The 22,427-nt window shown below is 44.0% G+C and overlaps 1 protein-coding gene across 1 annotated transcript in view; it reads left to right on the top strand.

Moving 5' to 3' along the window:
* The window catches only part of SLC7A10 (solute carrier family 7 member 10), a 748,564-nt gene that overhangs the window by 337,945 nt on the left and 388,192 nt on the right, over positions 1 to 22,427 (top strand). Inside the window, exon 2 of the mRNA XM_069639254.1 lies at positions 10,454 to 10,658. Coding sequence (XP_069495355.1) covers positions 10,454 to 10,658 — 205 coding nt within the window. The remainder of the gene's footprint in view (positions 1 to 10,453; positions 10,659 to 22,427) is intronic.

Below are 22,427 nucleotides of genomic sequence, written 5' to 3'. Positions count from 1 at the left end.
GGGAAAGGGAACAGAAGGTGCTGTGAAATAGTGATACAGACGATGCCTATCTAGTAGTGGCATGCATGCTGTGGGTGGGCTCACTTTGAAGGCATGGATTAACACTTTGCAGGGAAGCCAGGGCACTAGGAAGAAGATGAGGATGCCAAGACAGAAAATAAATCAAGAGATTGGTGGAGTTACTATACTGAGGTCAGTAGGAAGGTCACATAGTTGTTCAAAAGCCTACATTTTTCAAATGTATATACTGCAATGTATGTATTGTCTTTGTTCTGTCCGGCGGCGTTAAGCTGTGGGAGGTTTGTTTCAAGTATAATAATAATATGAAGAGCATTGTTGCAGCAATATCACTAATGTATTTATATGCTGTGGCACAGGACTACAAGTCACATAATGCATTTGCTGGAGAAATGAAAAGTCATACTGGTGCAGAGCTTGCGTGGTGAGATAAGAAGCAGCTAGCTGCACACGAGCCCTCCAAAATATTTTGTGTATACCGACTTAAAAGTAAGAGGGTGGTGGTACTGCAAAGGGGGGCAAAACGAGAACATATATCCACATTTCAATTAATGATGCCCTTTTACAATGCAAGTCCCATGCCAACATGGGTTGTGTAGGAAGTATTGACCTGAAGGCATAGTTGACGATTTTGAATTCCATTAGAATTCAGCCACTTCCCATGGGGAACCAGGCAATGCTTCAACCTGCGTGTTAGGTTTAAAGTATCTGGTGACTAGTTGAGTTTTTTGGAAATGACATGGCATCACGCAGGCATAACCGGTAACTTGGCCAGACACAGGGCATAGATAATACATAGCCGTTGTGGGTTACTAGCAGGTGCTGGTAACCTCTTGATCTCCAACTCTATGGCTATGATTCCCGCCTGTACGTTTGGATCAACAGTATTTCTACCCTCACCAACAAATGCCAACAAACCCTCATGGCTTGTACTGAGGCTGCTAACCAACACTTCCCCAGCCTTAAAATGCAATTACTGACGGGTGACATAGTGTGGGACAGGGACATGTGGGCGATGGCTAGCCACACATTTAGGGACAGTTTATACCATAACACTATTTTCACTTGATCCCGTCATGAAATGAACATACAGTAAATAAGCATGAGTTGACCAAAGGGGGACAAACTGATGAAAATACAAGAATTTCGGCTTAGGATACTGGCCTCCTACTATGCATGTCCCATTTCGGCATTCACCTTGTTAGGGATGTATATGAGGACATATTTGAAACTTTGGTAGTCTGTCTAATGATGAAACTTTCAGAATTCCCCCAGCTGCCCCAGACCAAATGTGCCCTCTTGAATATCTGTGACTGGTTTTAAGTACCTACTGTCTCGTCTGTGGCAATTGATGATGATAACAAGGCTTTATTCAGGCTGAACCAATTCCATGACCAGGCTAAGAAAGAAATTAGAGGAGAGCAGAGGTGATTGGGGCAGAACATTTTGAATATCCACATATTAAGTTGTGTTATTAAAAAGGAAAAGGTGCAATAAAACATGCACTGCTTGTTTTTAATAGTAAACCTTTAAATGGGGATATGTGCACTGTTCTTTTCCGAGATTGCGATCTACATCACTGATGCGTGCCTCTTATTATTTTTTAGCCTGGGCAATTAACTAAAGTCATGTCTTCATCAGTTAACTGGTGCCTTTTTTTAAATGTGTACAATAAAAAAAGAAAGTTGCAGCGATGCAGCTTGAACCCAGCACTCTTGCCTGCTCACTGCACTCCCATCTCCGATAGGCAAATGTTCTAAACTTTTGTCCACAAATGCACTGGCTATAATGCATGTCAGAACTCATATGCACCTGAGAATGATGTACCCATGAGCGCTGTACACTGGGCATGCATATTGCACTGGCTATAATGCATGTCAGAACTCATATGCACCTGAGAATGATGTACCCATGAGCGCTGTACACTGGGCATGCATATTGCACTGGCTATAATGCATGTCAGAACTCATATGCACCTGAGAATGATGTACCCATGAGCGCTGTACACTGGGCATGCATATTGCACTGGCTATAATGCATGTCAGAACTCATATGCACCTGAGAATGATGTACCCATGAGCGCTGTACACTGGGCATGCATATTGAAATCTGGTTACAATATGATAGACAGAATGTACATGACGGTATCAGCCAAGAACCAGGAATAGTTTGGGACAAAAACAGTGGCTAGATGTGTCCATTAAATGGCTTTTCCAAGGAATAAAAACAAATCATATAGCCAAATGTTATGCATTTGATTTATTGAAACCATACGTTGACTTCCATTAGTAGTAATGTTGATTTGATTGATTACAGGGTTTAGCTCTTTGCCAACACGTTTCATGCTGGGATTTGCTTTCTCGAGGCTAGGTACATAGTAACAAAGGATAGCATATTACATTTCAAATATTTCGATGATGTGTGCAGTCTAAGGTGCACATGTGTGTGGTCAAATTCAAGTCAGTCTCTCACAGGCAAGGAGGAAGCAGCTCCAGGGAGTATTGATATACTCTTTTCAGGTATCCAGTTACTCTTTCAAGATAAAGGGCCTCATTACAACTTTGGCGGTAGCCATGCCGCTATTGGCGGCATGGCTGCCGCCGAAATCGGGTCCGGGTTCCCAGAATGGCGAATTAACGGGCCATTCCGAGTTTGGAGGGCCCGGTAATTCCTCCCTCCAGGAACCCGGGCCCAGACCTTCCCCATTCCCATTGAGCCCACATAGGGCTCAATGGGAATGGGAGAGGGAGCAAACAAGGGGCCGATTACGAGCGGCCCGTCGTTTGCTCCCTCTTCCCCTCGTGGGACCCGGTAAGGATGCCTGGTTTGACCAGGCGTTACTTACCGGGTCCTGCGAGGGGAGCTTGGAATGACGCGGAATGGGTTTTAACCCGTTAACCCGTTCCGCCTCACTCGTAATGAGACCCAAAGACAAGGAAGTACACCCACCAGCCATGCCACCTCACGCACACTCGGAACACTCCCACATCTTCACCCATTTAACATGCACTTAGCTATCAATCACTCACAGGCACCAACATTCTAAAGTCATGCATTGATGGAGAGCAGGGCACTTGCGCCAGACATCTCACACAAAGCCAGGATACATCCCACCTAGCGTCCTTTACCACAGAGAAGGGAGTCATACATAAACCACCCACATGCACCATCCATGCAGGACAAGTAGCTTATAAGATTAAAAGAGGATACAGACAGGATAAAGACAAGTGGGAGAACATTCCTCCAGCCAATGCTCACTTGCTATAGCAGGCAAAACCGAGTGAGAGATCACCCCAACACCCCAGCTGATGCACAGCAGAGAGCACACCACAACCATAGTGGGTGGTCCTTTGATCGTTGAATGCAATGCAATGAAGCCCTGGACAAGACAACTGAAACAAGATGGGCAGAGAATAGAAGAGAAGACGTGGAGATGCACAGACAAAAGCATACACATCTTTGCCACAACCCACTTCCATCAGCAGGACAAATCACTTTGGAGTAATGGCCACTTCTAAATCTCACAAAGCAAAGACAAACGCCCAGTGGATTTCAATGCCTATAACTGCAACACTTGCGTCTATCGGGAGCCTTCTAGGTGAGACATCCTCCAGAAACACTAACACCGGCACACACCCGTTGCTCAGCAGGTGGAAGAACATTGGAGAAAAGGTAACTTATAACCTTAACAATACAACAACAACTGAACAACTGCTTTCATCAGGTGCATTCCAGGGGGAACCCCAGAAGAAGTGGTGACCTCCAACCGTAACAATACAACATCACCCACTTTCAACAGGAGTTTACCAGTCGAAGCCATCTTGGAATAATGGCAGCTTCCAATTTCCATCAGCAACAGGATCTAGAAGAAGTGTCAGCAAGGAGGAAAGTCCAGCTCTAAATGGAGTGGGAAAACCTGCTGATGCACATGTCCAGCAGGAAGTTCAGTCAAGACTAGCATGTACAACCTACAGAATGAGAAGGAAAGAGTGTGCTGACACATGTTAAGACTGATTTTCTATACTCTGGCCTGGTGGACAGATTTATAGAAGCCCAACCTATTTTGTAGTAGCAACAACTCGGGGAAGCTGTAGCCAAACTCATTTAAGTAGCAGTGACAGGCAGTCTAGGCTAAGTTCTTCAGAGGGAGTGAGCGTTTAAGGGGTCCAAAATGAGGTCGAACAATGGTAATCACAGATTACACTTAGACAGGATGTATAAAAATACATTTATTTATTTATGGCCAAAATGCACTATGGAACAATGACTGCTAGTACGTAGAGCTATCACGCAACACTATCAAACTAAATACATATATACATTCACTTTGCTATAGGGCATAATACATCTCAGAAACTCCTGCAAAGGAAAGGTTAGACAGGTATTATGCACACAAAGGTCCACAAAGATGATCCCTAACTAAAACTGTCCAGCCCTAAATTGCCTGGGGCCTTTTGCCCAATTGTTCAGGTTACAGTTCCACAGAACTTAGGATGCAGGAAAACATACAAGTAGGGTCTCTGGGGTCCAGGGAAGGGTTTTTAGGGTTAGGTTCAAGTTAGATTAATGCCCAAAAGTAGCCCCAACAGTCCGATGTCTTGCACAAGCAAGCACTGGCAACGTCAAAAGTGTTATAAATAAGCTTTATTATAAGCCCATTGACTTATAATGGGAGAATAGGGGTAGGTTAGAAACTCTGTAACTTACCCCCCGTGCTCCGATTCTTCCCCAGACTTGGCAGAAAACAAAGGAAGGGTGGCCCACGTTGCTTTTCCCGCTGAAAGTCACAGACCATAATTCCCAGGGGTTGCAGGTTCCAGCTGATCTCCGGTTGGTGTCTTTTAATGTTGCAAGGACTCTCGGTAGATAGACGAATGCAGAAAAGCTTGATGCAGCACCCTTCTCAGGACTGGACTCGGGTCAGGTAAGCAATTTCGGATGGTGGTCACCATGCACAGTGTCGCAAAAGGACTCAACAGCCGCAGTCAGACTTTCCCTCCTATCTTGGGTCTCCTTGATGCTAGGATGGCCGAAACTCGGTACGGTGATGCCAACAGCATAGTAGCCCAAAGACAAAGCTGATCAGCCACAGGATGGTTCCAAGGCATTTCTGAAGGCTTCCTTTTGCAGGGCACCGAGCAGACGTCGGGAATGGATGGTCCCTCCATTCCAAGGGTTGTAGCTCCTTTGCAGGACTACTAAAGATCACGAGCAAGACAGGGCCCCACCAGGACCGCAGCAGAAGTTGGTTGCCAGGCCTCCTTCAGTCGGGTCTCAGGTTTATTCACGGGTCTCACATCTGGATAGGATACTTGGCTCCTTCAGGTTTCTCCAGCATCTCTGATTGAAGAATGGGTGCAGGGGTCCTCTTCTTATCCTAAAAGACAGGTACGAGCTGAAACTCCCACTAGCCAATAGCAGGACTGGCCCACACACACACCCCAGCAGTGGTCCAATCAGGACCACTGGCCGGAACATTCATGCATGCAACTCAGACACACTGAAACCAGTTTGTGGATTGGAGTCAGACAGACCCAGCCCACATCCTGCCAGCAAACACACACAGCCCTCATGTAGCCCGCCAAAAGCTTCCGTTTTCACGGGCAGTGGAAGTCCTTATAAGGATTTACCTGGCCTGTCAGGCCAGGAAGAAGGATAAAAGACAAGATGGCAAAACAAGAGGCGAAAATTCTCATGGCACTGCTATGTTTGACCAGTTGCCACAGTTAGTAGCCAAACGCAGTAGCCGCGGTAAAGCTAACACAAAAATACCCAAAAAGTGGGGAAAAGTCACTGCTGCCACCAACCTATCCTTTTAGCACACCTAGATTAACCAAAAATCCTCAGAGTGTTAGTGCAGGGCAAAACACAAATACAACCATTGTAATGCAGTGTAAGCTGTATTGTACATTACTATGTTAAATAGTTACCACAAGTTATACAAAAGTAACCAAAAGTAGTAACACAGTAACATGACTAAGGGAAACAAGGTTTCCCAGTACTGACAGCCTGAAGGACATATCAGTTTCCCCATAACATATGAGCAAAGGCCAGTTTAGTGAAGCTTAAGGCTTCATTGCACTTCAAAAAGTACAGGTCAGATTCAAAAATAAAAGCAAAAAGTTTGGGGGTTCCATAAAGATGGAAGGAAAGGTGCAGTAAAGAGAAATCTTTCCTAACAACACGCAATGGTGCCCAGTCCAGGACTCGCTTGGAGAACTGGTTGTCTCTCATGTCCAAATCTGCCACCAAACATACTGCACACACAACATATGTGAAGTGCCAAACATTCAGATGTCCCATCTGATGCACAAAACTCTTGTACGGCTATGGAACGTGCAATGTCACACACAGAAGAATATTTCAGTGGCAGATAACATTGTAAACATATTATCTGTTTGGTTATTCGTCACGCATATCAGGGCAATTTGAATTAGATTGGTGTATCTGTAGCACACCCAAAAACAAAGCAGTAAAAACCTATCTGTACTTGAGAAAGGGCTTCCCAACATGAAATGCTTATCACCGCAGGGTGAAGCCAACTATCAAATCAGCATATCCACTATTGGAAGCTCTGCGACTTTACATTGTCAGATAGGTTTATAGAATTAAACAAATTAATTGGAACAACATGCAATTTACCCTTCTGTTAAAACCACAAAATCACTAAATACCAATAGCTCACAACCTCTAGACTTTAAATATAGAGATTGCCTTTATGAACAAGGATATTTCACGAGCACCAAAGGTAACTGACAGTATCAACTAACAAAATAGCAGAATCCAGCTTTTGTGATTCAGGTGCACTTGTACGTTTGTTTGTTCATGCAATTAAGACATCAAAGAAAGTTACTTATCCAAAGCGATTTTCACTTACCATGTGCTTTGTCACATTATATTAGGTGATCACTCTCAACTCATGGAGTTATTTCCCCTCCCAAGCAAGGTGGCGTGCACCCAAAGCGCTTATACAGATTCAACTTTAGTGAGGCCTCCAACCCGTCTCGCACCATCCCAACAAATACCCTCTATATCACCAATGCGTTAGGAACCAGGCAAGTGTATAATAAGAATATATATTTATTTAAGGTTTGACAGAGGAGACTAGCAACCAAACCCTCAACCACCAATGCTGTGGCACTACACAATATCACAAATTCAAATGTTTTGCACCAATTGACTAACACAGGTTTACAGGACCTTCAATTCGCGATATGTCACAGGTAAAGTTTTTAATTTGGCACTCACAATTTACATCAGGTTTCTTGCAAATTAAGCAATAGGAAACATACAAAACACACAGTGATTGCTTAGTTTGGCACAATACTTCTTTCTCCCAGCAACCCCCACCCTCCAGGCATCAATTAGATATGACTCCTCTGATCTGAAGGTAAGGCACAGGGAGTGGGAATAGAGTAGCAACATTGTTTTGGGTTTTTATTTATTTGAAAGGCAAAGTCAAGAAAGGAACTCAATGGGAAAATTGTTTTTGGCTTTTCATTTGCATGACATGCAGGGCTTTGGGAAAATTGTTTCGGGATGCATGTAAATAAATGGGAAATTTCGTTTTTCACCCCCTACATTCACTTGAATAGCAGCGTTTTAGGGTTGCTTATTTTGGGATTATGGACACACCTCCTTCTGTACAGAAGACAGGGGTTTCCAAAAGGTAGAGTCCCCCAAGTACTTTATTGTTCATACCAGCTCTCACACTGGGCATGAACTTTGTTAGTTTCAAACTCTAAAAACACTCATCCCGTGATTTTTAATATGGGAATTAATTGATTTAACTTCAATTCAAGGATCTATACAGCTCCACCCACCCACAATTTATTGGAAAGGATTAAAGCAGGCTGTTCCCAACACAATTGAATTTAAATGAATAGAGTGATTTTCCATAGTGGAATTCATTTTAATTGGATTTCATAAAATGTGCTAAGGGTCTTCCCAGTACCACACCCCTACCCGATATGCAAGATGGAGATTAAGGCTGGCAGTCCCCCCCCCACACTTTTGATAGCTTTGGAATATATCTACTTACATGGGAAACCTTGGTTATGGGGTATCCAGGGAAACAGCAGGGCTCCTCTGAGGATAGCACAGATCTGGTCAAAGGCTTTGGCCAAGGGTAGTCCCCAGCACCCAGACTTCCCATGGCTCCTCAAATGGCAGGCCCAGCTAGCTTCTAGATTTCCCAGTCTCTGTCTTCCCTGTCATGTTTAGCTCTTCCTCTCCCTCTGCTAGTTCTTTGCAAGAGTCCAGAAACAGACTACCTCCAGCAATAGAGTGGGAAAGTTAAGAGAAAAATTAAAAGTCCAAAGAAAGGTCTCAAGAGCCAAAAAGTCAGTGGAAGATCAGCAAATCAGTCCCTCTCAAATAGAAAACTGAGCTCTTATAGAGCTGGTGACACTCCACTATTGTCATATTTCCCACGCTACGGATTGTCCATTTTTCTCCCTTCACTTCCCACCAGGACGCCCACTTGCTGATGATAGGTTCAAAAGTTGGGAAGTATGGGTTTATGGAAGTTGAGGGAGGAGGAAAAATACATAATTTCAAAATGACAAGTGGGTTTTACCTTTTTGTGTTGAAAAATCTCAGAACATGGCAGCTACTCTGATTTTTCAGATAACTGCATGAACCTATATATTTTTGGATTCTACATTTTATGGTGAGTTGGACGATATTAATTGTATTCCAACATGCCCTTCCTGGGCATAGCTACTATTTTAATCAATTTACTCCTGGGCCGAAATAGCCACACATCTGCCCCTTCCTGATTCATAACCTATCACCACAACAACTTTCTATTCCCTCAGAATCATGGGATGGCTTGAATCACATTTTGTTCTCATACCTCAAGTTGTATATATCACACAAAATTCATTTTTACATGGTCCCGACAGGCTTTCTATCCCCTTTAATCTGAATCCAGGGTGTGCTCACTGGGACATACGATTCTCTTTTAATTAAAGAAAAGGTGGCCCAATGCTAATCAATGGGAAGGAATCACATGGGTCCCTCAGTTGTGGATAGCCCCCACTATCTGTTTCATTTACCTTCAATGACCTGATCAGGACATCTGGCTGGCCCATGTCATCATGCCCTACCCTCCTGAGCTTCAATGTTTTTTGTTCAAAGCTAATGCACAGTTAATAGGGGACCTGACCTTAAAGGTCCTTTCTGCTGGTTTTGTTATCTGCATCACCACAGTGCAGATCTCTCTTGCAACATTTCTTTATATTTTTAACTGAAGCTCCAGGCCTATTATGTATTTGATAACCCAGCCCAAAGGTCTGGGGGGGGAGGCCTTATGGACACAGTTCCAGATACAACCAGTACAGTTACATGCACAATTCTGAGCAATAGCATTTACATTTAAGAAACATTTTTACACATGACATTTTGTATTGCATCCAGGCTTGCTTGCAAGAAATAAACTCTTTCTTTACAGAATGCTTGAACAGAAATAAGTCTACTCTTGGTATTATATACACCGATAGGCCATAGTTACCTAAGAAACCAGTGTTCACTTCTACAAAAACGAAATAGGACTTTCTCGTTACAGCCTGTCATTTAATATGGTGAGAATTAAGCCTCTTTATTCCTGATAAATGCAATATTTCACTTGACTTTATTTCTTAAATGTCAGGCATCATTCCTCCTTGGTATTATTCCCATGCCTATCCCTTGAAAGTATATTTTCACATGTGTACTGCAGCAGTTTTGAATCTGCAAAATGGTGCCTTTTCCCAGTTTACACGAAGTCAGCATCTGCGGCACTTGTGTGTTTTTTTTGCCTCCATTGGACACAGTTACAATCACAGTTCTAAGACACACTCTCCAAGTTGGTGTCTTTGTATTTGACTGAAGTTGCAATAGGCCCATTTGTGTGCATTCGCTAGGCCTTATATTGGAAAACAATGTTTTGTACTGGCTTTTATATTTCAATGGAACTCCACGTTAGCCAGCTTAATGCACACAATAGGGGGCTAGCCTGGCCCCTCCTTCTCTGTCACTCTGGGTCTGTCTTTTTACCCCACAGCTTTTTGGTCATATTTTAATCAGCGGACACGAGTTTCGCACTTCCTCATGGCTCATAGCATTTAATGATCATCTGTGGCTTTTGAGTAAGAACCGGCATATTAGCTCCTGTTTAACGGCACAGCAAGTTAACGCCCCTACATATCCGACTAATATGTAAACCGTGTTATAGGCAGATTCAGAACAATGGCATGACAATTCCCATGCTACTGTGCCTTTAGCATCCCATTGAGATGAATGACAAAATTGTGATACCCATGTTGCATTTGAGGCCATACAGTACATCAGAACTCTCACTGTTCATTAGACGAGCCATTTCACCTGTTCTGTGGGTGGTTGGTCGGTGCTGCTATTACATCTGTAACACTGTGACATCTCTCTTATATTGCAGGTAATATTATTGGCTCTGGAATATTTATTTCGCCCAAAGGAGTTCTTGAACACACTGGGTCAGTCGGACTAGCTTTGATTGTGTGGGTGCTTGGAGGAGGGATTTCCGCCCTCGGATCTTTATGTTATGCTGAACTTGGAGTAACCATCCCAAAATCAGGAGGGGATTATTCTTATGTAACAGAAATCTTTGGTGGTTTAGCAGGGTAAGTTATTTCTCCATTTATTTTACGTGTGGCTGCGGGCACTTTGCATGCATGTGGTGCAGTATTTCATAGAGACATTCTTCATACTAACCATGTTTATCTCCCAGTTCAGGCACAGACTGCCAACAGGCAGTAGCTTCTACATACTAAGCACGTCCATGTGTATCTCCCTGTGCAGGCAATAGATTGTCAAACGGCAACGGGTATTCTACATTTAAACCGTCTGCGTTGTCCAACTCCAGGCCTAGCGGGTCAGTATTCTGACAGGTTTTCAGGATATCGCTTATTAACATTCATGAGGAAAAATGTGCATACCTTTAGAATCCTTGTATGCAAATGCATTTCATGAATATTAATGAGGGGTATTCTGAAAACCCAAAATGGATCGGGCCCTCGAAGCCTGAGTTGGACTACGCTGGTAGGCAATGGGTTGTCAATAGGCAATGGATATTCAACAAACTAACTTTATTTAACCCCCTGTGCAGGCAATAGGCTTCCAACAGCACGTGTTTTTTTCACATACTAACTAGGATTATTTCTCTGTGCAGGCAATAGATTGCCAATAGTCCATAGGCTTCTACTTACAACCCAGGGTCTCGTCAGGGCATGGGCATTGTAAATGCTATCCAGGTGAATCTCTCCATGCAAGCCACATGTTTCCAAGCAGTCATTATCAGTGAGCTAATGAAATGAAGTGCATGCACTTTTGCTGCTGCATGCTCTTGCTATGCATGTTTTCACTTTTAGTGGCCTCCTTATGTAACACAACAATCTATTAAAAAAAGAATAACTTCTAAAATTGAAACCATGGTTTTACATTGTCCCTGGCCGACCACGTATGTTCCAATTTTCCAATTGTTCAGAATACTCATTGACCGACTGGTCCTGTTCGAGGCTCGGACGTGCTGATGTGTACTGTGCTGGGATGGGCTAATGTAGCCTCCATAAGTGTAAGCATCTATGTCGGACGATGTAACATCTGCTTATGTGACACACCCAAGGGACAATGCAGTTTATGTTTGGCAAGGAAAGCGAACTTCTAACTTTGCCCTGGTGGCGCCAAAGGGCCGCAGTCCACCTACAGGCTCTCTCATTGGTCACAAACGTCGACATAGCGACATTAAGGCTGTTCCTTCAATACCATAGAACAGAACATGGCCTCTACCTATGTTTCTGAGGAGAGGCACACGTGGCTATGGAGGTCGGAATTTGCACTTGCAGTGGAGCGCATGATGTGAAACAAAGATGGCTGCAAGAAAGGTTAAATAATTTCCCAGCAGCACTCTGCGGGTGACTACTACCTCACACATTTCAACGTTCAGCCTGGAGTGAAGATTTGGAGATTTCACAGCAGTGGGAGAGTGAGGTGGCTTCGACCACTGACCTAAGGAATGTGTGGAGAAGAAACTGATGGGCAATAAAGTCAGGCCTCGTGGATCCCAGCAGCCTAGTAACACAGGAGGGCTATAGCAAGACAGGCGTCCATATTGCAAGGTATGTAATACAAAGGGCTGCATAAAACCACACTGGGAGAGCCTGGTGACTAGTTGCATGTTATATGATTCTATTTTTAAATTTGTTTTGTGTGAAATTTTCACAAGTAACATTAGAGACGGTCTGAAGGCGAAATCTTGATTGGCTTAGACCCCTCTGTGACTGGGAAAATGGCTTACAATACAGGAGCCGAGGAGCAGGCAAGAAAGGGCTTAATCCATCGATAATTACTGTTTTCTTTTTTCCCCTGATTTTGCCTTCCGACTTGCAGGACTGATGTTAATCAGAGTAAGTCATGCAATCACGCATTTTGTCGAACTCAAACACCCTACTACCGGGTCATTATCAGAAAATCCTCATCTCGGGAGCCTACTCTGCAGTAGTGTCACCCACCATCTACTACATTATGAGATGTTGTTTTAGGGAACGCCATCCACTCTCTCTAAAATGATTCAAGGCCACAGAAGAAGCAGTAGCCTTCACAAACATAGTGACAGCCACACGTTCACTATGCCAGCAAGAATATGACGGATAACCATGCCAGGGCCAGTTGTGAGACAGGCATGACAGACAAACATGCACGTATAGCCTTTTACGGAAAGATGAAGCGCCTGAGAGCATCTTTTGTTAATGGCAAGATGACTGGTTGGTAAGGGAGTGCAATTAACTATCACAGGAACCCTGACAAAGAGTGCATATAAAGGACGTGTGCGTCAAGGTTTTCAGATGTTGCCATTAAGAGCATTTACATTGACCTCGAGCATCCGACATGTGAGTACATGGCAGGATTCAGCAACGACTGGGTTCAATCCTACAGCCTGAAACGTAATTTCCACCTGGGTTGTCATGGTCCATTCAGCAGTGATGGAAGCAGATCTATGAAGTATTTGCAAAAGGTCTGGAGTATAACACAGATGGGATAATGTGATCTATGTGTGTCTTTGGTATTTAGTGGTGGAGATTGTATTTGGTGACTGTTTTAAGGTAGTCTTCCCTGTAGTTTATCCACGAATTAATCAAAAACCACAATCCAGTTCTCCATTTCTCCCTAGAATTATGAGCCAGGAGAGAAATTTCTGGGATTATAGTAGGACCACCTAGAATTGTGACAGCCTGTTAAACTGTACAATCAAGCACTAAGTCTTCTGTTACATAAAGAATCTGCATTAAAAGGTAAAAGGAGCGAAAGATAGCTCAGCGGGTTGAGCACTCGCTGCTCTGATCTGAGCAGTGATCTGCAGGTCATAGGTTCAAATCCCGACAAAGCCAACTCAGCCTTTCATCCTTCTGAGGTCGATAAATGAGTACCAATTTCGGTTGGGTGACATTGTATGTAAATATATGCTCCGTAAAGGCGCTTTGGATTAAGGCGCTATATAAATAAACACATCATTATCATTAAAAAGACCTCACATTTCAAAAGCAGTCCTCATGTGAAACCAAGCCTCAGTGAAATTGATCTGAGTAAACCCAAATGAGTCCTTCAGCAGATTTACCCAACGGCAAACCTTAAATTCTTCTCAGTCTCCCAAGATGTGCAAGCATTTCCCAACCATAGTTAAAGGGGTTGATAGTGGTTTAAGGTTCCTTGAAAAAAAGCATAGTCAGAACTGCACTTAAGTAACCCCAGAGGATTTTCATTTTAATTCCCACTGTGATCCATTGTAGGAGATGCTGCAATTGTAAAAGGGGATGTTTAGTCTAGATGTATTCATAGTTCCTCATAGCCCAGCAATATCAGGACGCCATCACGATATTGATGGGTAATAAAGAGGTTCAGCTTCAAAAATATTGATCTGAAATCAACACCTAACTATGTTGCTTGATTTGTGGACTGTATGCACCCACCCTATTTCCCAGCATCTTCCCACCCACTGTCCCCATGTCCTCCAGCCCTTACCTCCTCATCTCTGTTTTAAGGGTTTTTCATTCCCCACCTCCCCACTACCTTGTGACTCGCTCTATGCTTGCTCCTCTGCTACTGCAGAGTTACCTCCTCACCTGGTCATGGAAAAGTGAGAGGGGCTCTTCTCCGATCCCCTTATTCCATTTCCATCCTACCTTCCATTTCATAACACATTTGCTTACTGCGCCTCCTATTTGGGGGGTAGAAATACTGTTAGCACCTCAAGGGTTGACCCATGGGTTCTAATAGCAACAGATGCCCAGGGTGGCAGACTTGATCAGCTGCTAATGGCACTGGGGCCAGGTGTAAGGGCCCTCACTTCAGTTAGGCCTATAACTTGGGCCTGGGCTATTATCGGCAGATCAAGCTCCAGGTGTTGTGGGAGGAACCAATAATCCAACAAGTGAACCTGATATCACTGCTACCAAAATGTCCTATTCCTGATCAGAGATACTACAATCTTAAACATTCAAAATAAATGCCATGCGTCAAGAAATGCCAAAAACACTCTATGTTACATAGGAAAGAGTGCAAGTCAAGCCATGTCCGGATTGTAAGCTTAGGATCCAACCAGCTCTGCATGCAAGTTAAGTTCAACTCAACTGCAAAATAAAACATTTTATTTCGGACAGAAAATAAGTCACCTAAAGTAGGTTTTGTGTCCCTCTTGTGTGGTTCGTAACAAACAGACAACCACACTCATGATGGTTAAAGGCCACTTTATTTCCGAGCTCTGCCCCCGTTCCCCATGTCATTTCCCTTTACACCTCTGTCGTCCATCCCTTTACATAACGAGGAGGACTGGTTACTTCGTTTAAGGATGTTACATTCTCCCCCTCAATTAAATATTAGCTAGCACATCTTCTCAATCCTCCATGCTGGTCGCTTCACAGTTCTTAGAGGCTGTGCTCTCTCTGGTGTTTGATGTGCACTTGACTCTTCCTCTTGACTTCTAATTGCCTCGTCATGCAATTGGAGACATTCCTTGTCTCCAATGTATCCAGATTTCTCTTGCTCATCCATTTGCTGTGCTTCTGTATCTGCAGTCCCGCAGCCCATGGACAACCTGGTTCATCTAAAGAACAAGCAGTTTCTTGTGATCCTTTTGTCAGAGCGTTCTGCAGTGACCATTGACCCTTTCTTTTCTACCACCGTCATTGGTTGTAGATCAAAAGAAGAGGTGCCTTTGTGTTGGGCTGGTTGCCATACCAGCACTATGTCCCCTGCCTGAATCTCCGATGGACGAGCCCCACTACTGCCACCTGCAAATGCTTTCATTTTTCCTTTTGTTTCCACATCGTACTTCCTCAATTCTTGTTCCGTCTTCATCCTTCTTCATTTCTGTGTTACCTGCGGAAGCCTTGTGCGCACTTGTCAGCCAAACATTAGCTCCGCTGGACACTTGTCGGTTGTGCCATGTGGTGTATTTCTATAGTCATGTAAGAGCTGGTGTATCGGCTGCTCTAGAGGTTTCCATGTAATGTTGGATATCCTTGCGACTCTCTTGAGATTTGACATAAAACGCTTTACTGCCCCATTAGCATGAGGCCATAGTGGGGTTATCATTCTGCGGTGGAAACACATGTAGTTGGCAATCTCCTCAAAATCATGACCTGTGAAAAGGGGTCTATTGTCGGTTTTGACAATCTTGAGTAAGCCATAGGCAGAAAAGATTTTGTCCAATGTTGGGATAAAGACTGCCGCTGCTGTGGATTGTAAGATCTGCATTTCAAGGTATTGGGAATGCTCATCCAATGCAACCCGAATACATAGGCCTGACTGCAGTTGTCTGAAGAAGTCAACCACTACTTCTTTCCAGACATTCTCCGGCAGTGGCATCATGCAGAGTGGTTATGGGCATGTTTGGGGCTGTTGGCTCATGCTGCGTGCCTTCAAGACCAACTCTAACATGTGGTCCATCTCAGAGATCCAAACTTTTGTTGTAAAAGGCACACTGTCGATAAAATCCTTCTGTGGCCTTCATGAGCCAGATCAATCACATGCCTCTATAAGGCTAAAGGTATCACAATCCTATTCCCCTTTAGCAGCAACTGGAAGGACGAGGCAGACAGCTCGTGTTTTATGCGAGTGTAGAGGAGGAGCCAAGTACCCCCACCTAAACCAACTTCACCTATATTGCCTATATGTTTTAAACCAGAGTATGTGACTTCCACGGAGCAGTTAAAACGACAAAGGTCAGAGTATGAAAACTGTGCAGTACCATCGAGGATACCAATACCTAAGAGAATCCTAGAAGCACGATTCCCATTGAGGAAACCATACCTACATACAAAGAAGTATGATAGTAGTTTAAAAGAGATTCCCGAAGAAGCAGAGCAAATAAACGGCAAAGATGAATGGTGACGTCACAACTGAGTCCACCTTACGTACATAGAGGATGCAGAGATATAAGAGAATGAAGATATTCTGTAAGGCATCAAGAAAGTATTGAGGATAAGTGACATCTTGGGATCAAGGTGAAGAAACTTATGCCACAGAGACAATGAAGATATCAAGTCATTTTACACATGTACAGATGCAGGAAACGCAAGCAGACGAAGTAATCGTGAGGCTAACTTTATAGTGAATAGATTGCGGCAAGCGCCAATATATACACATAGGCAAGATGATCAAGCAAAGGATGGATGTTTCCAATACGCATTATAGCAGTGCTGAAAATTAGCAAGAAGGCCTCATTTCTGTGCTTCACAGTTAAAAAGCAGCTTGAATTACAAAATGAATCTCAGAAAGCAAAGTTGGATGAGCTAAAGAAGCCAAGGTCTTATCAAACCGGAGTAAACTGACATTGGATACAAATCATGTGAAAGAACAGAACTCCTGTTCACAACGCATGAACATACCAAAAGACGTCAGAGGACTATTAAAAATTAGTATTTTAAATACAGGAAAGGCTCAATTCCATGGTCTCCAGTCACGTGGAAGGATGAAGTTGGAGGAACGAGATGGTCACACCTATGCACGAGGGCAGTCAGTGCCTTCACTCCCTGAATTTCTCAGAGCTTAGAACACTCTCAAGGACGAGCTTCAAAGCCCTAATTGACAGTGGACCATTGAAGAAATGATGGATTAGTATGCTAATTAGTGGGAAGCTACTGTTAATGCGAGGTCACTAGCACCTGGATGTTCAGCCTGCATGCTGCTAGACGTAGGTGGAAAGGTACTGACAGAGGTATGAGTAAGAGGTATTTTCAAATAGATTGCAAACATTACTTGCCCATAAAACCTACACTACGATTCAATAACAGTCAGTTGAGCGCTGAGTAACTAAATTCATAGTTCGTATTCCAGAACCCAGCCCCAACAAAAACATCAAAATCAGCTTCCAAGCTACAAATTCCCACCCAGAGTTTCTCGCAGTTCCAGATCACTCATAGCCAATATGCCTTCACTGGATATTGCAGCGACTCTTGATGCCTATTTGAATGCAGACTTGGGCTCCATGACTTTTAGCAGCGCTGCACACCACCGCACAACCATAAACCTAATAGCTAGGCTGGCAATCGGGAAGATCAGGTTCTGTTCCCTCAAGAGCACAATTTGGCTACTGTACACAGAGTTCTGAAGGCAGCTGCAGTTCTCTTTACAGTTAAACGACAGCAATGTAAAAAACTGAATGAAGAACACTATTGTATGTAGACATTTTCCATTGTTACACAATGCCCTCTAGCACAGGGGGACACTTACAACCACCAAATGACCTGCTCCTTTCCAAAGCACCTGCTAGGAGACGACAAATTGACACTACATATGCCTCAAAGACACTCGGCTCGATAACAATCAGTGCCATTTTAGATGCAAAATATCAGCCTTGACAAAGAAGCTTTCTCTCAACTGTGTTTTCACTAGGTCTCTCATATCCATGGAGTCAAAGCAGTGGCAGCATTAAATGCATCGTCAGCTCTGGTAAAGTGAAAAAGTTGGGGATTTGCTAACCCATCACCACGTGTGTGTCATATATGAGTTTACACAAAAAACGGTGTCTTTGAAAATGCTGCGTTTTTAGGAAAGATCTAATGAAGCTTGCCTTGATTGCCATGGACCCAACTCCCACTCCCGCGCCCCGTGTCACATGGTGGTGAGAAAAAAATGAGTCATGTTTTCTGAAGGTGGTTGTTGAAGAGCTTCATTAGCTGCTTTAGCCACAAAAGCAAGACATATAAAACAATCCCAAAACTCATACAATGTGTACAAATAAATATTTAAACATATTCTGCTTAAAATAGAAATGTGTTTGTTCCAATCAGTGAATGTTGACACACAAAGACGCTGGTCAAATAGTGCTCCCATTTACATCCATGCAGAACCTACTGACACAAGTTCGAATCCTGGCAAGGCCAAACTCATCCTTCTGAGGTCGATAAATGAGCACCACACACGGTGGGTAATAAAAAGCAGCGCTCAGATTCCTGAGGGTTCGTAGCGCTATATAAATGCGAAATTATTATTATCATTGATAATATCACAACAATTTGCAGTATAGCCACAGTGTTAAAACACACCACGAAAAATGTACAGGCTAGAGTTGAGAAAAGATTTTAAAATCAATCATACCGTGCCTCGAAATTTTAAAACTTTATTTATACAGAAATAGAATTAACTCATGTCCTACTTAGTTCTTAAGCCAAGATTTAAAAATATAAGAAATTACATTTGCAGTTTATCACACTCTTGGCTCCACTACAGCACAGTGTTAATTGTCGAACCTACTGAACAGTGGAATAAAAAGCGATCTCCTCAGAGAATTAGACCTTGGACAGAATAAGAGGAAGTTAATTAACTCCTGGTTAGATTCGGGGTAGAACCTACAGCAGGGATTGCTATTGCCTGTTGGTTCCCACTCATCTCCATGTACAGACAAAGGCAACATCCCCTAACGTCATCTTCACATAAAGAGCAGTAGTCGAGAGGTTTTCCACCACGTCAAGTATTTTGTTATTGACCAAGGCTGTTTTTCGTTCATAGATAACGCTGTTGAGATATGCTTAACAGTGATGTTAGTGATAAAATAGTCATTATCCTGGTGCTTTATCGCTCCCAGGGTTGCTTTACTACAGGAATACCATAACCAACAGTAAAGTCAGCTCGCAAATGTGCGAAAACCTTGCAAGCAACGCCGATTCCGAGGAATTGCGTACATCATCCATGGCCTCCCTTAGGAGGCTAAACTGGGCGAGCTCCACAAATTGGGCCAATATAAAAGGGGCTTGAGCCTTGCTTCAAAACCTATGCCTCTAATACAAGTTCCAATCTTAACTCATCATTTGGTGGGTTTACAGGGAGGGATAAGAGGGACTTTAGAATTTAGTTTTCTGCTTTTTCTAGTAGGTGCAAACGAGACACTCCCCATATCCCAGCAGCTGACATAGCTTGACAGCTGTAAACTTCCAGAGTGGCTGCGATTGCACGAACACCATATCTTTTGAAAAATCTCATAGTTGCCTACCCCCCAATTTGGACAGATTGAAAGCAATTGGGCAGTCCAGCTTCAGATACCCGATTTTTCCTCCTACATTTTTTTTACATTGATTCGTAACCCTTTTGCCTCACATAACTGTTTAAAAACATCTGGCTGTCTTTCACGGCCAGATGGTGTTTGGAAATTAAAATTGCACGATCTGCAAATAAAAGTATACCTATTTTCTTTCCTCCAATATATGGTGTGTCTGCTGCCAGGTTGTTTATGTCCTCTGCAAGGGAATTTATATATAATTTACAAGAAAATAAAGCACACACCCCTGCCTCACCCCCCCCCACCCCCACTCAACTGGAAAATTCTGTATATGGCCTTGATTGACTGTTGAGAGACCCTTTCTAAAACTAGCCTGTAGATTCACTAAAATATGGGATCCCACTGTCCACTCCTCTAGGCAACCCAATAACCGAATAGCACCTACCCCGGCACTTTAGCTGTACAATCTATTAATAGAATTGTCCGATAACCTGCTGGGTCGCAGTGATTACCTTTTTTAAATACCATAATTCTAATTGCACTTCGCCAATTTTGGAGGAATCTAAGACCTGCATTAATATTACTGAAAAACTTGATTAAGAAAGGGATTCACATTTTGGGTCTGGTTTTGAACAATTCTCCTGCAATCTGGTCAGTCTTCAGGGCATGTATAGCTGTCTCCACTTCCCTCTCCAGGAGCAATAGTTGTCTCATTGGCCCAGATACAATCACAGATTTTAAAATGTGGGTAGAAATTGGGGCACAGGGTGATTACACGTGTGCATATTTTCATAATGAGTAAACTAAGAACGGCATCCTCCATTGAGCCGGCTCCCCTCAGCCACCTGCACCACCATCAAGCGACGAACAGTGTAGCTGGGCCAGGGCATGATCTCCTGGCCTGTCCTATGCTGTAACCACAGGCTGGTGGTCCTGCTTCCCTTCCCCGCCATTTTATGCTCCTCATCACTTGCTGTACTTGACTCCTTGCTTTGGGGCGTCCCAGCAAAGGGCAAACAGCTAAGGGCCCAATTCCAGCTTTTTCTCTTTGCCTTTGAAATACTGCTGTCCGGCTACTTCGGTGTACCACATCGTTGCTCAGCCCCACCCTCACCATAGACTGCTCTTACTATCTCCTCCTTTCTATTATCCTTCTTTCTTCATTCTCCTCTGCTCAAGACCATTTCAAATTCCTATTCGTATCATCTCTTTTTCTCTATGCCGCCCCTCTTCTTGCTCACCTACTCTGTCTTTTCACAAAACCTTCAACCCTAACTTTCATCACACTTCCTCTTCTCGCATCTACCCCAATCGCCTCTATACTTTGCAGACTCAATATTCAGTATACTTCTACATCTCACTCTCTTTATATTACTCTTTGGAATGCACAATCTGTCTGTAACAAGACCTCCTTTTCCTCTGACTTCCTTCTTTCCCATTCTCCCTCACTTGACCTCATTTCCCTTGTAGACCCTGGATTTCTCCATCAGACTTTGCAACCCTTGCTGCCCTTCACAACCCACCCTGCACCTTCACCCACTCTCCACACCCAACTGGTAGGGGTGGTGGTGTAGGACCGTTCGCATCTTCCAAACTTCCTATCTCTCCTACTCCCCTATCACCACTATTTCTGCCTCTTTTGAATACACTATGGGCCCGATTCATGCAATGGGGTGCAGAAATGGTGCAAGGTCCGTCTCAGCCTCGCACAGAAGTGGTCCAGTGACTCCTCTTCTTGCTGCTTTTCCGCACACATGACAAATCTGTCAAAGTCTACATTTGCCATGGGCAGAAAATGATCTCGGAGGGGCTGCTTCACGGCATCATACGTGACCACCGGGATGTTGAGGGAGTCATAAATTCTGTGGATCTCCATGCCTGCAGAGTACACCATGATGGCTATTTTCACGTTGTCATCCTCCTCCCCAGAGGCCCTGAAAAACATTTCAAGTTTCTTGACCCTTAGGAGCCATTTCAGCACCAATTTGGATGGTGGGCCAATAGTGTCAAATTCAGGCATGGGGGCCAATGTGCTGTGCATCCTGCGTGGGATAGGCGCAGGGGCGCCCTCTCCTTCATCTTCCTCCCCCATGATGAAGGCCAGGCAGAGTACTCACAGATTGTTTCTTCTTGAAAGTGGGGAGATGACCCAGGCACCAGATGATATAGTGGGAGTCCAACACCAATTGATATACCATGGAAAGTTCTAGGCACCCCTTATTGTTCTTCTTGTCTTCAGGGTTTGTTTTTTTATGCCACAGCCCTGCAGTGAACTTAGGCTGTGGAAAGTACCAAAAATGTGCTTATCAGGCAATGGGGATCGCAGCCGGCGCACGAGCACCCTCCTGGGCCGCAACCGCTGCGATCCTCGATGGAATCAAAATGGCCGCCGGCCGTACACACGAGTCCGTGCCGACACGGAGCAACGCTTCCGCCTCCAATGTCTTCGGAGCGTTGATGTAATGCTCCGGAGTCGTCCTCGTCGCCAGTGTTATATGGTGGGGGCTGCCCAGGGCCCCCACCAGCACTCACACACAGGCATGCATACACACGTTAGGGACCACACAGGATGAGTGTGTTCTGCTCGGGTCCCCGGTTCGAAATGCCGGAGGACCGTCTTTATTGCAACCGCGCATGCGCAAGCCTCCTTCCCGCTCGTGCATGCGTATAACTGCGTAAACACTAAGCAACAGTATATTAATGGATTTAAAGACGCATTAATAGCATTCGCACAAGTAAAAACAAGCTGCGCGAGGAACGCCCACAACACGCCCTCAAGCACACCAAAAAAGCAAGCAAAAGGACAAACATGACGTAAGCCTCTGTGCCACCCCTAGCCCACCATTCAGTAACCCTGTGAGAAGGCACGCCTCACCTCGCTGGTCAAATTGTTGACCAC

The sequence above is a fragment of the Ambystoma mexicanum genome, chromosome 1q, assembly GCF_040938575.1.
Source record: "Ambystoma mexicanum isolate Mex_15411 chromosome 1q, UKY_AmexF1_1, whole genome shotgun sequence".
In the NCBI taxonomy this organism is placed as follows: Eukaryota; Metazoa; Chordata; class Amphibia; order Caudata; family Ambystomatidae; genus Ambystoma; species Ambystoma mexicanum.
The sequence above is the reverse complement of the archived record's forward strand: the minus strand, read 5'-3'. Positions and strand labels throughout refer to the sequence as shown.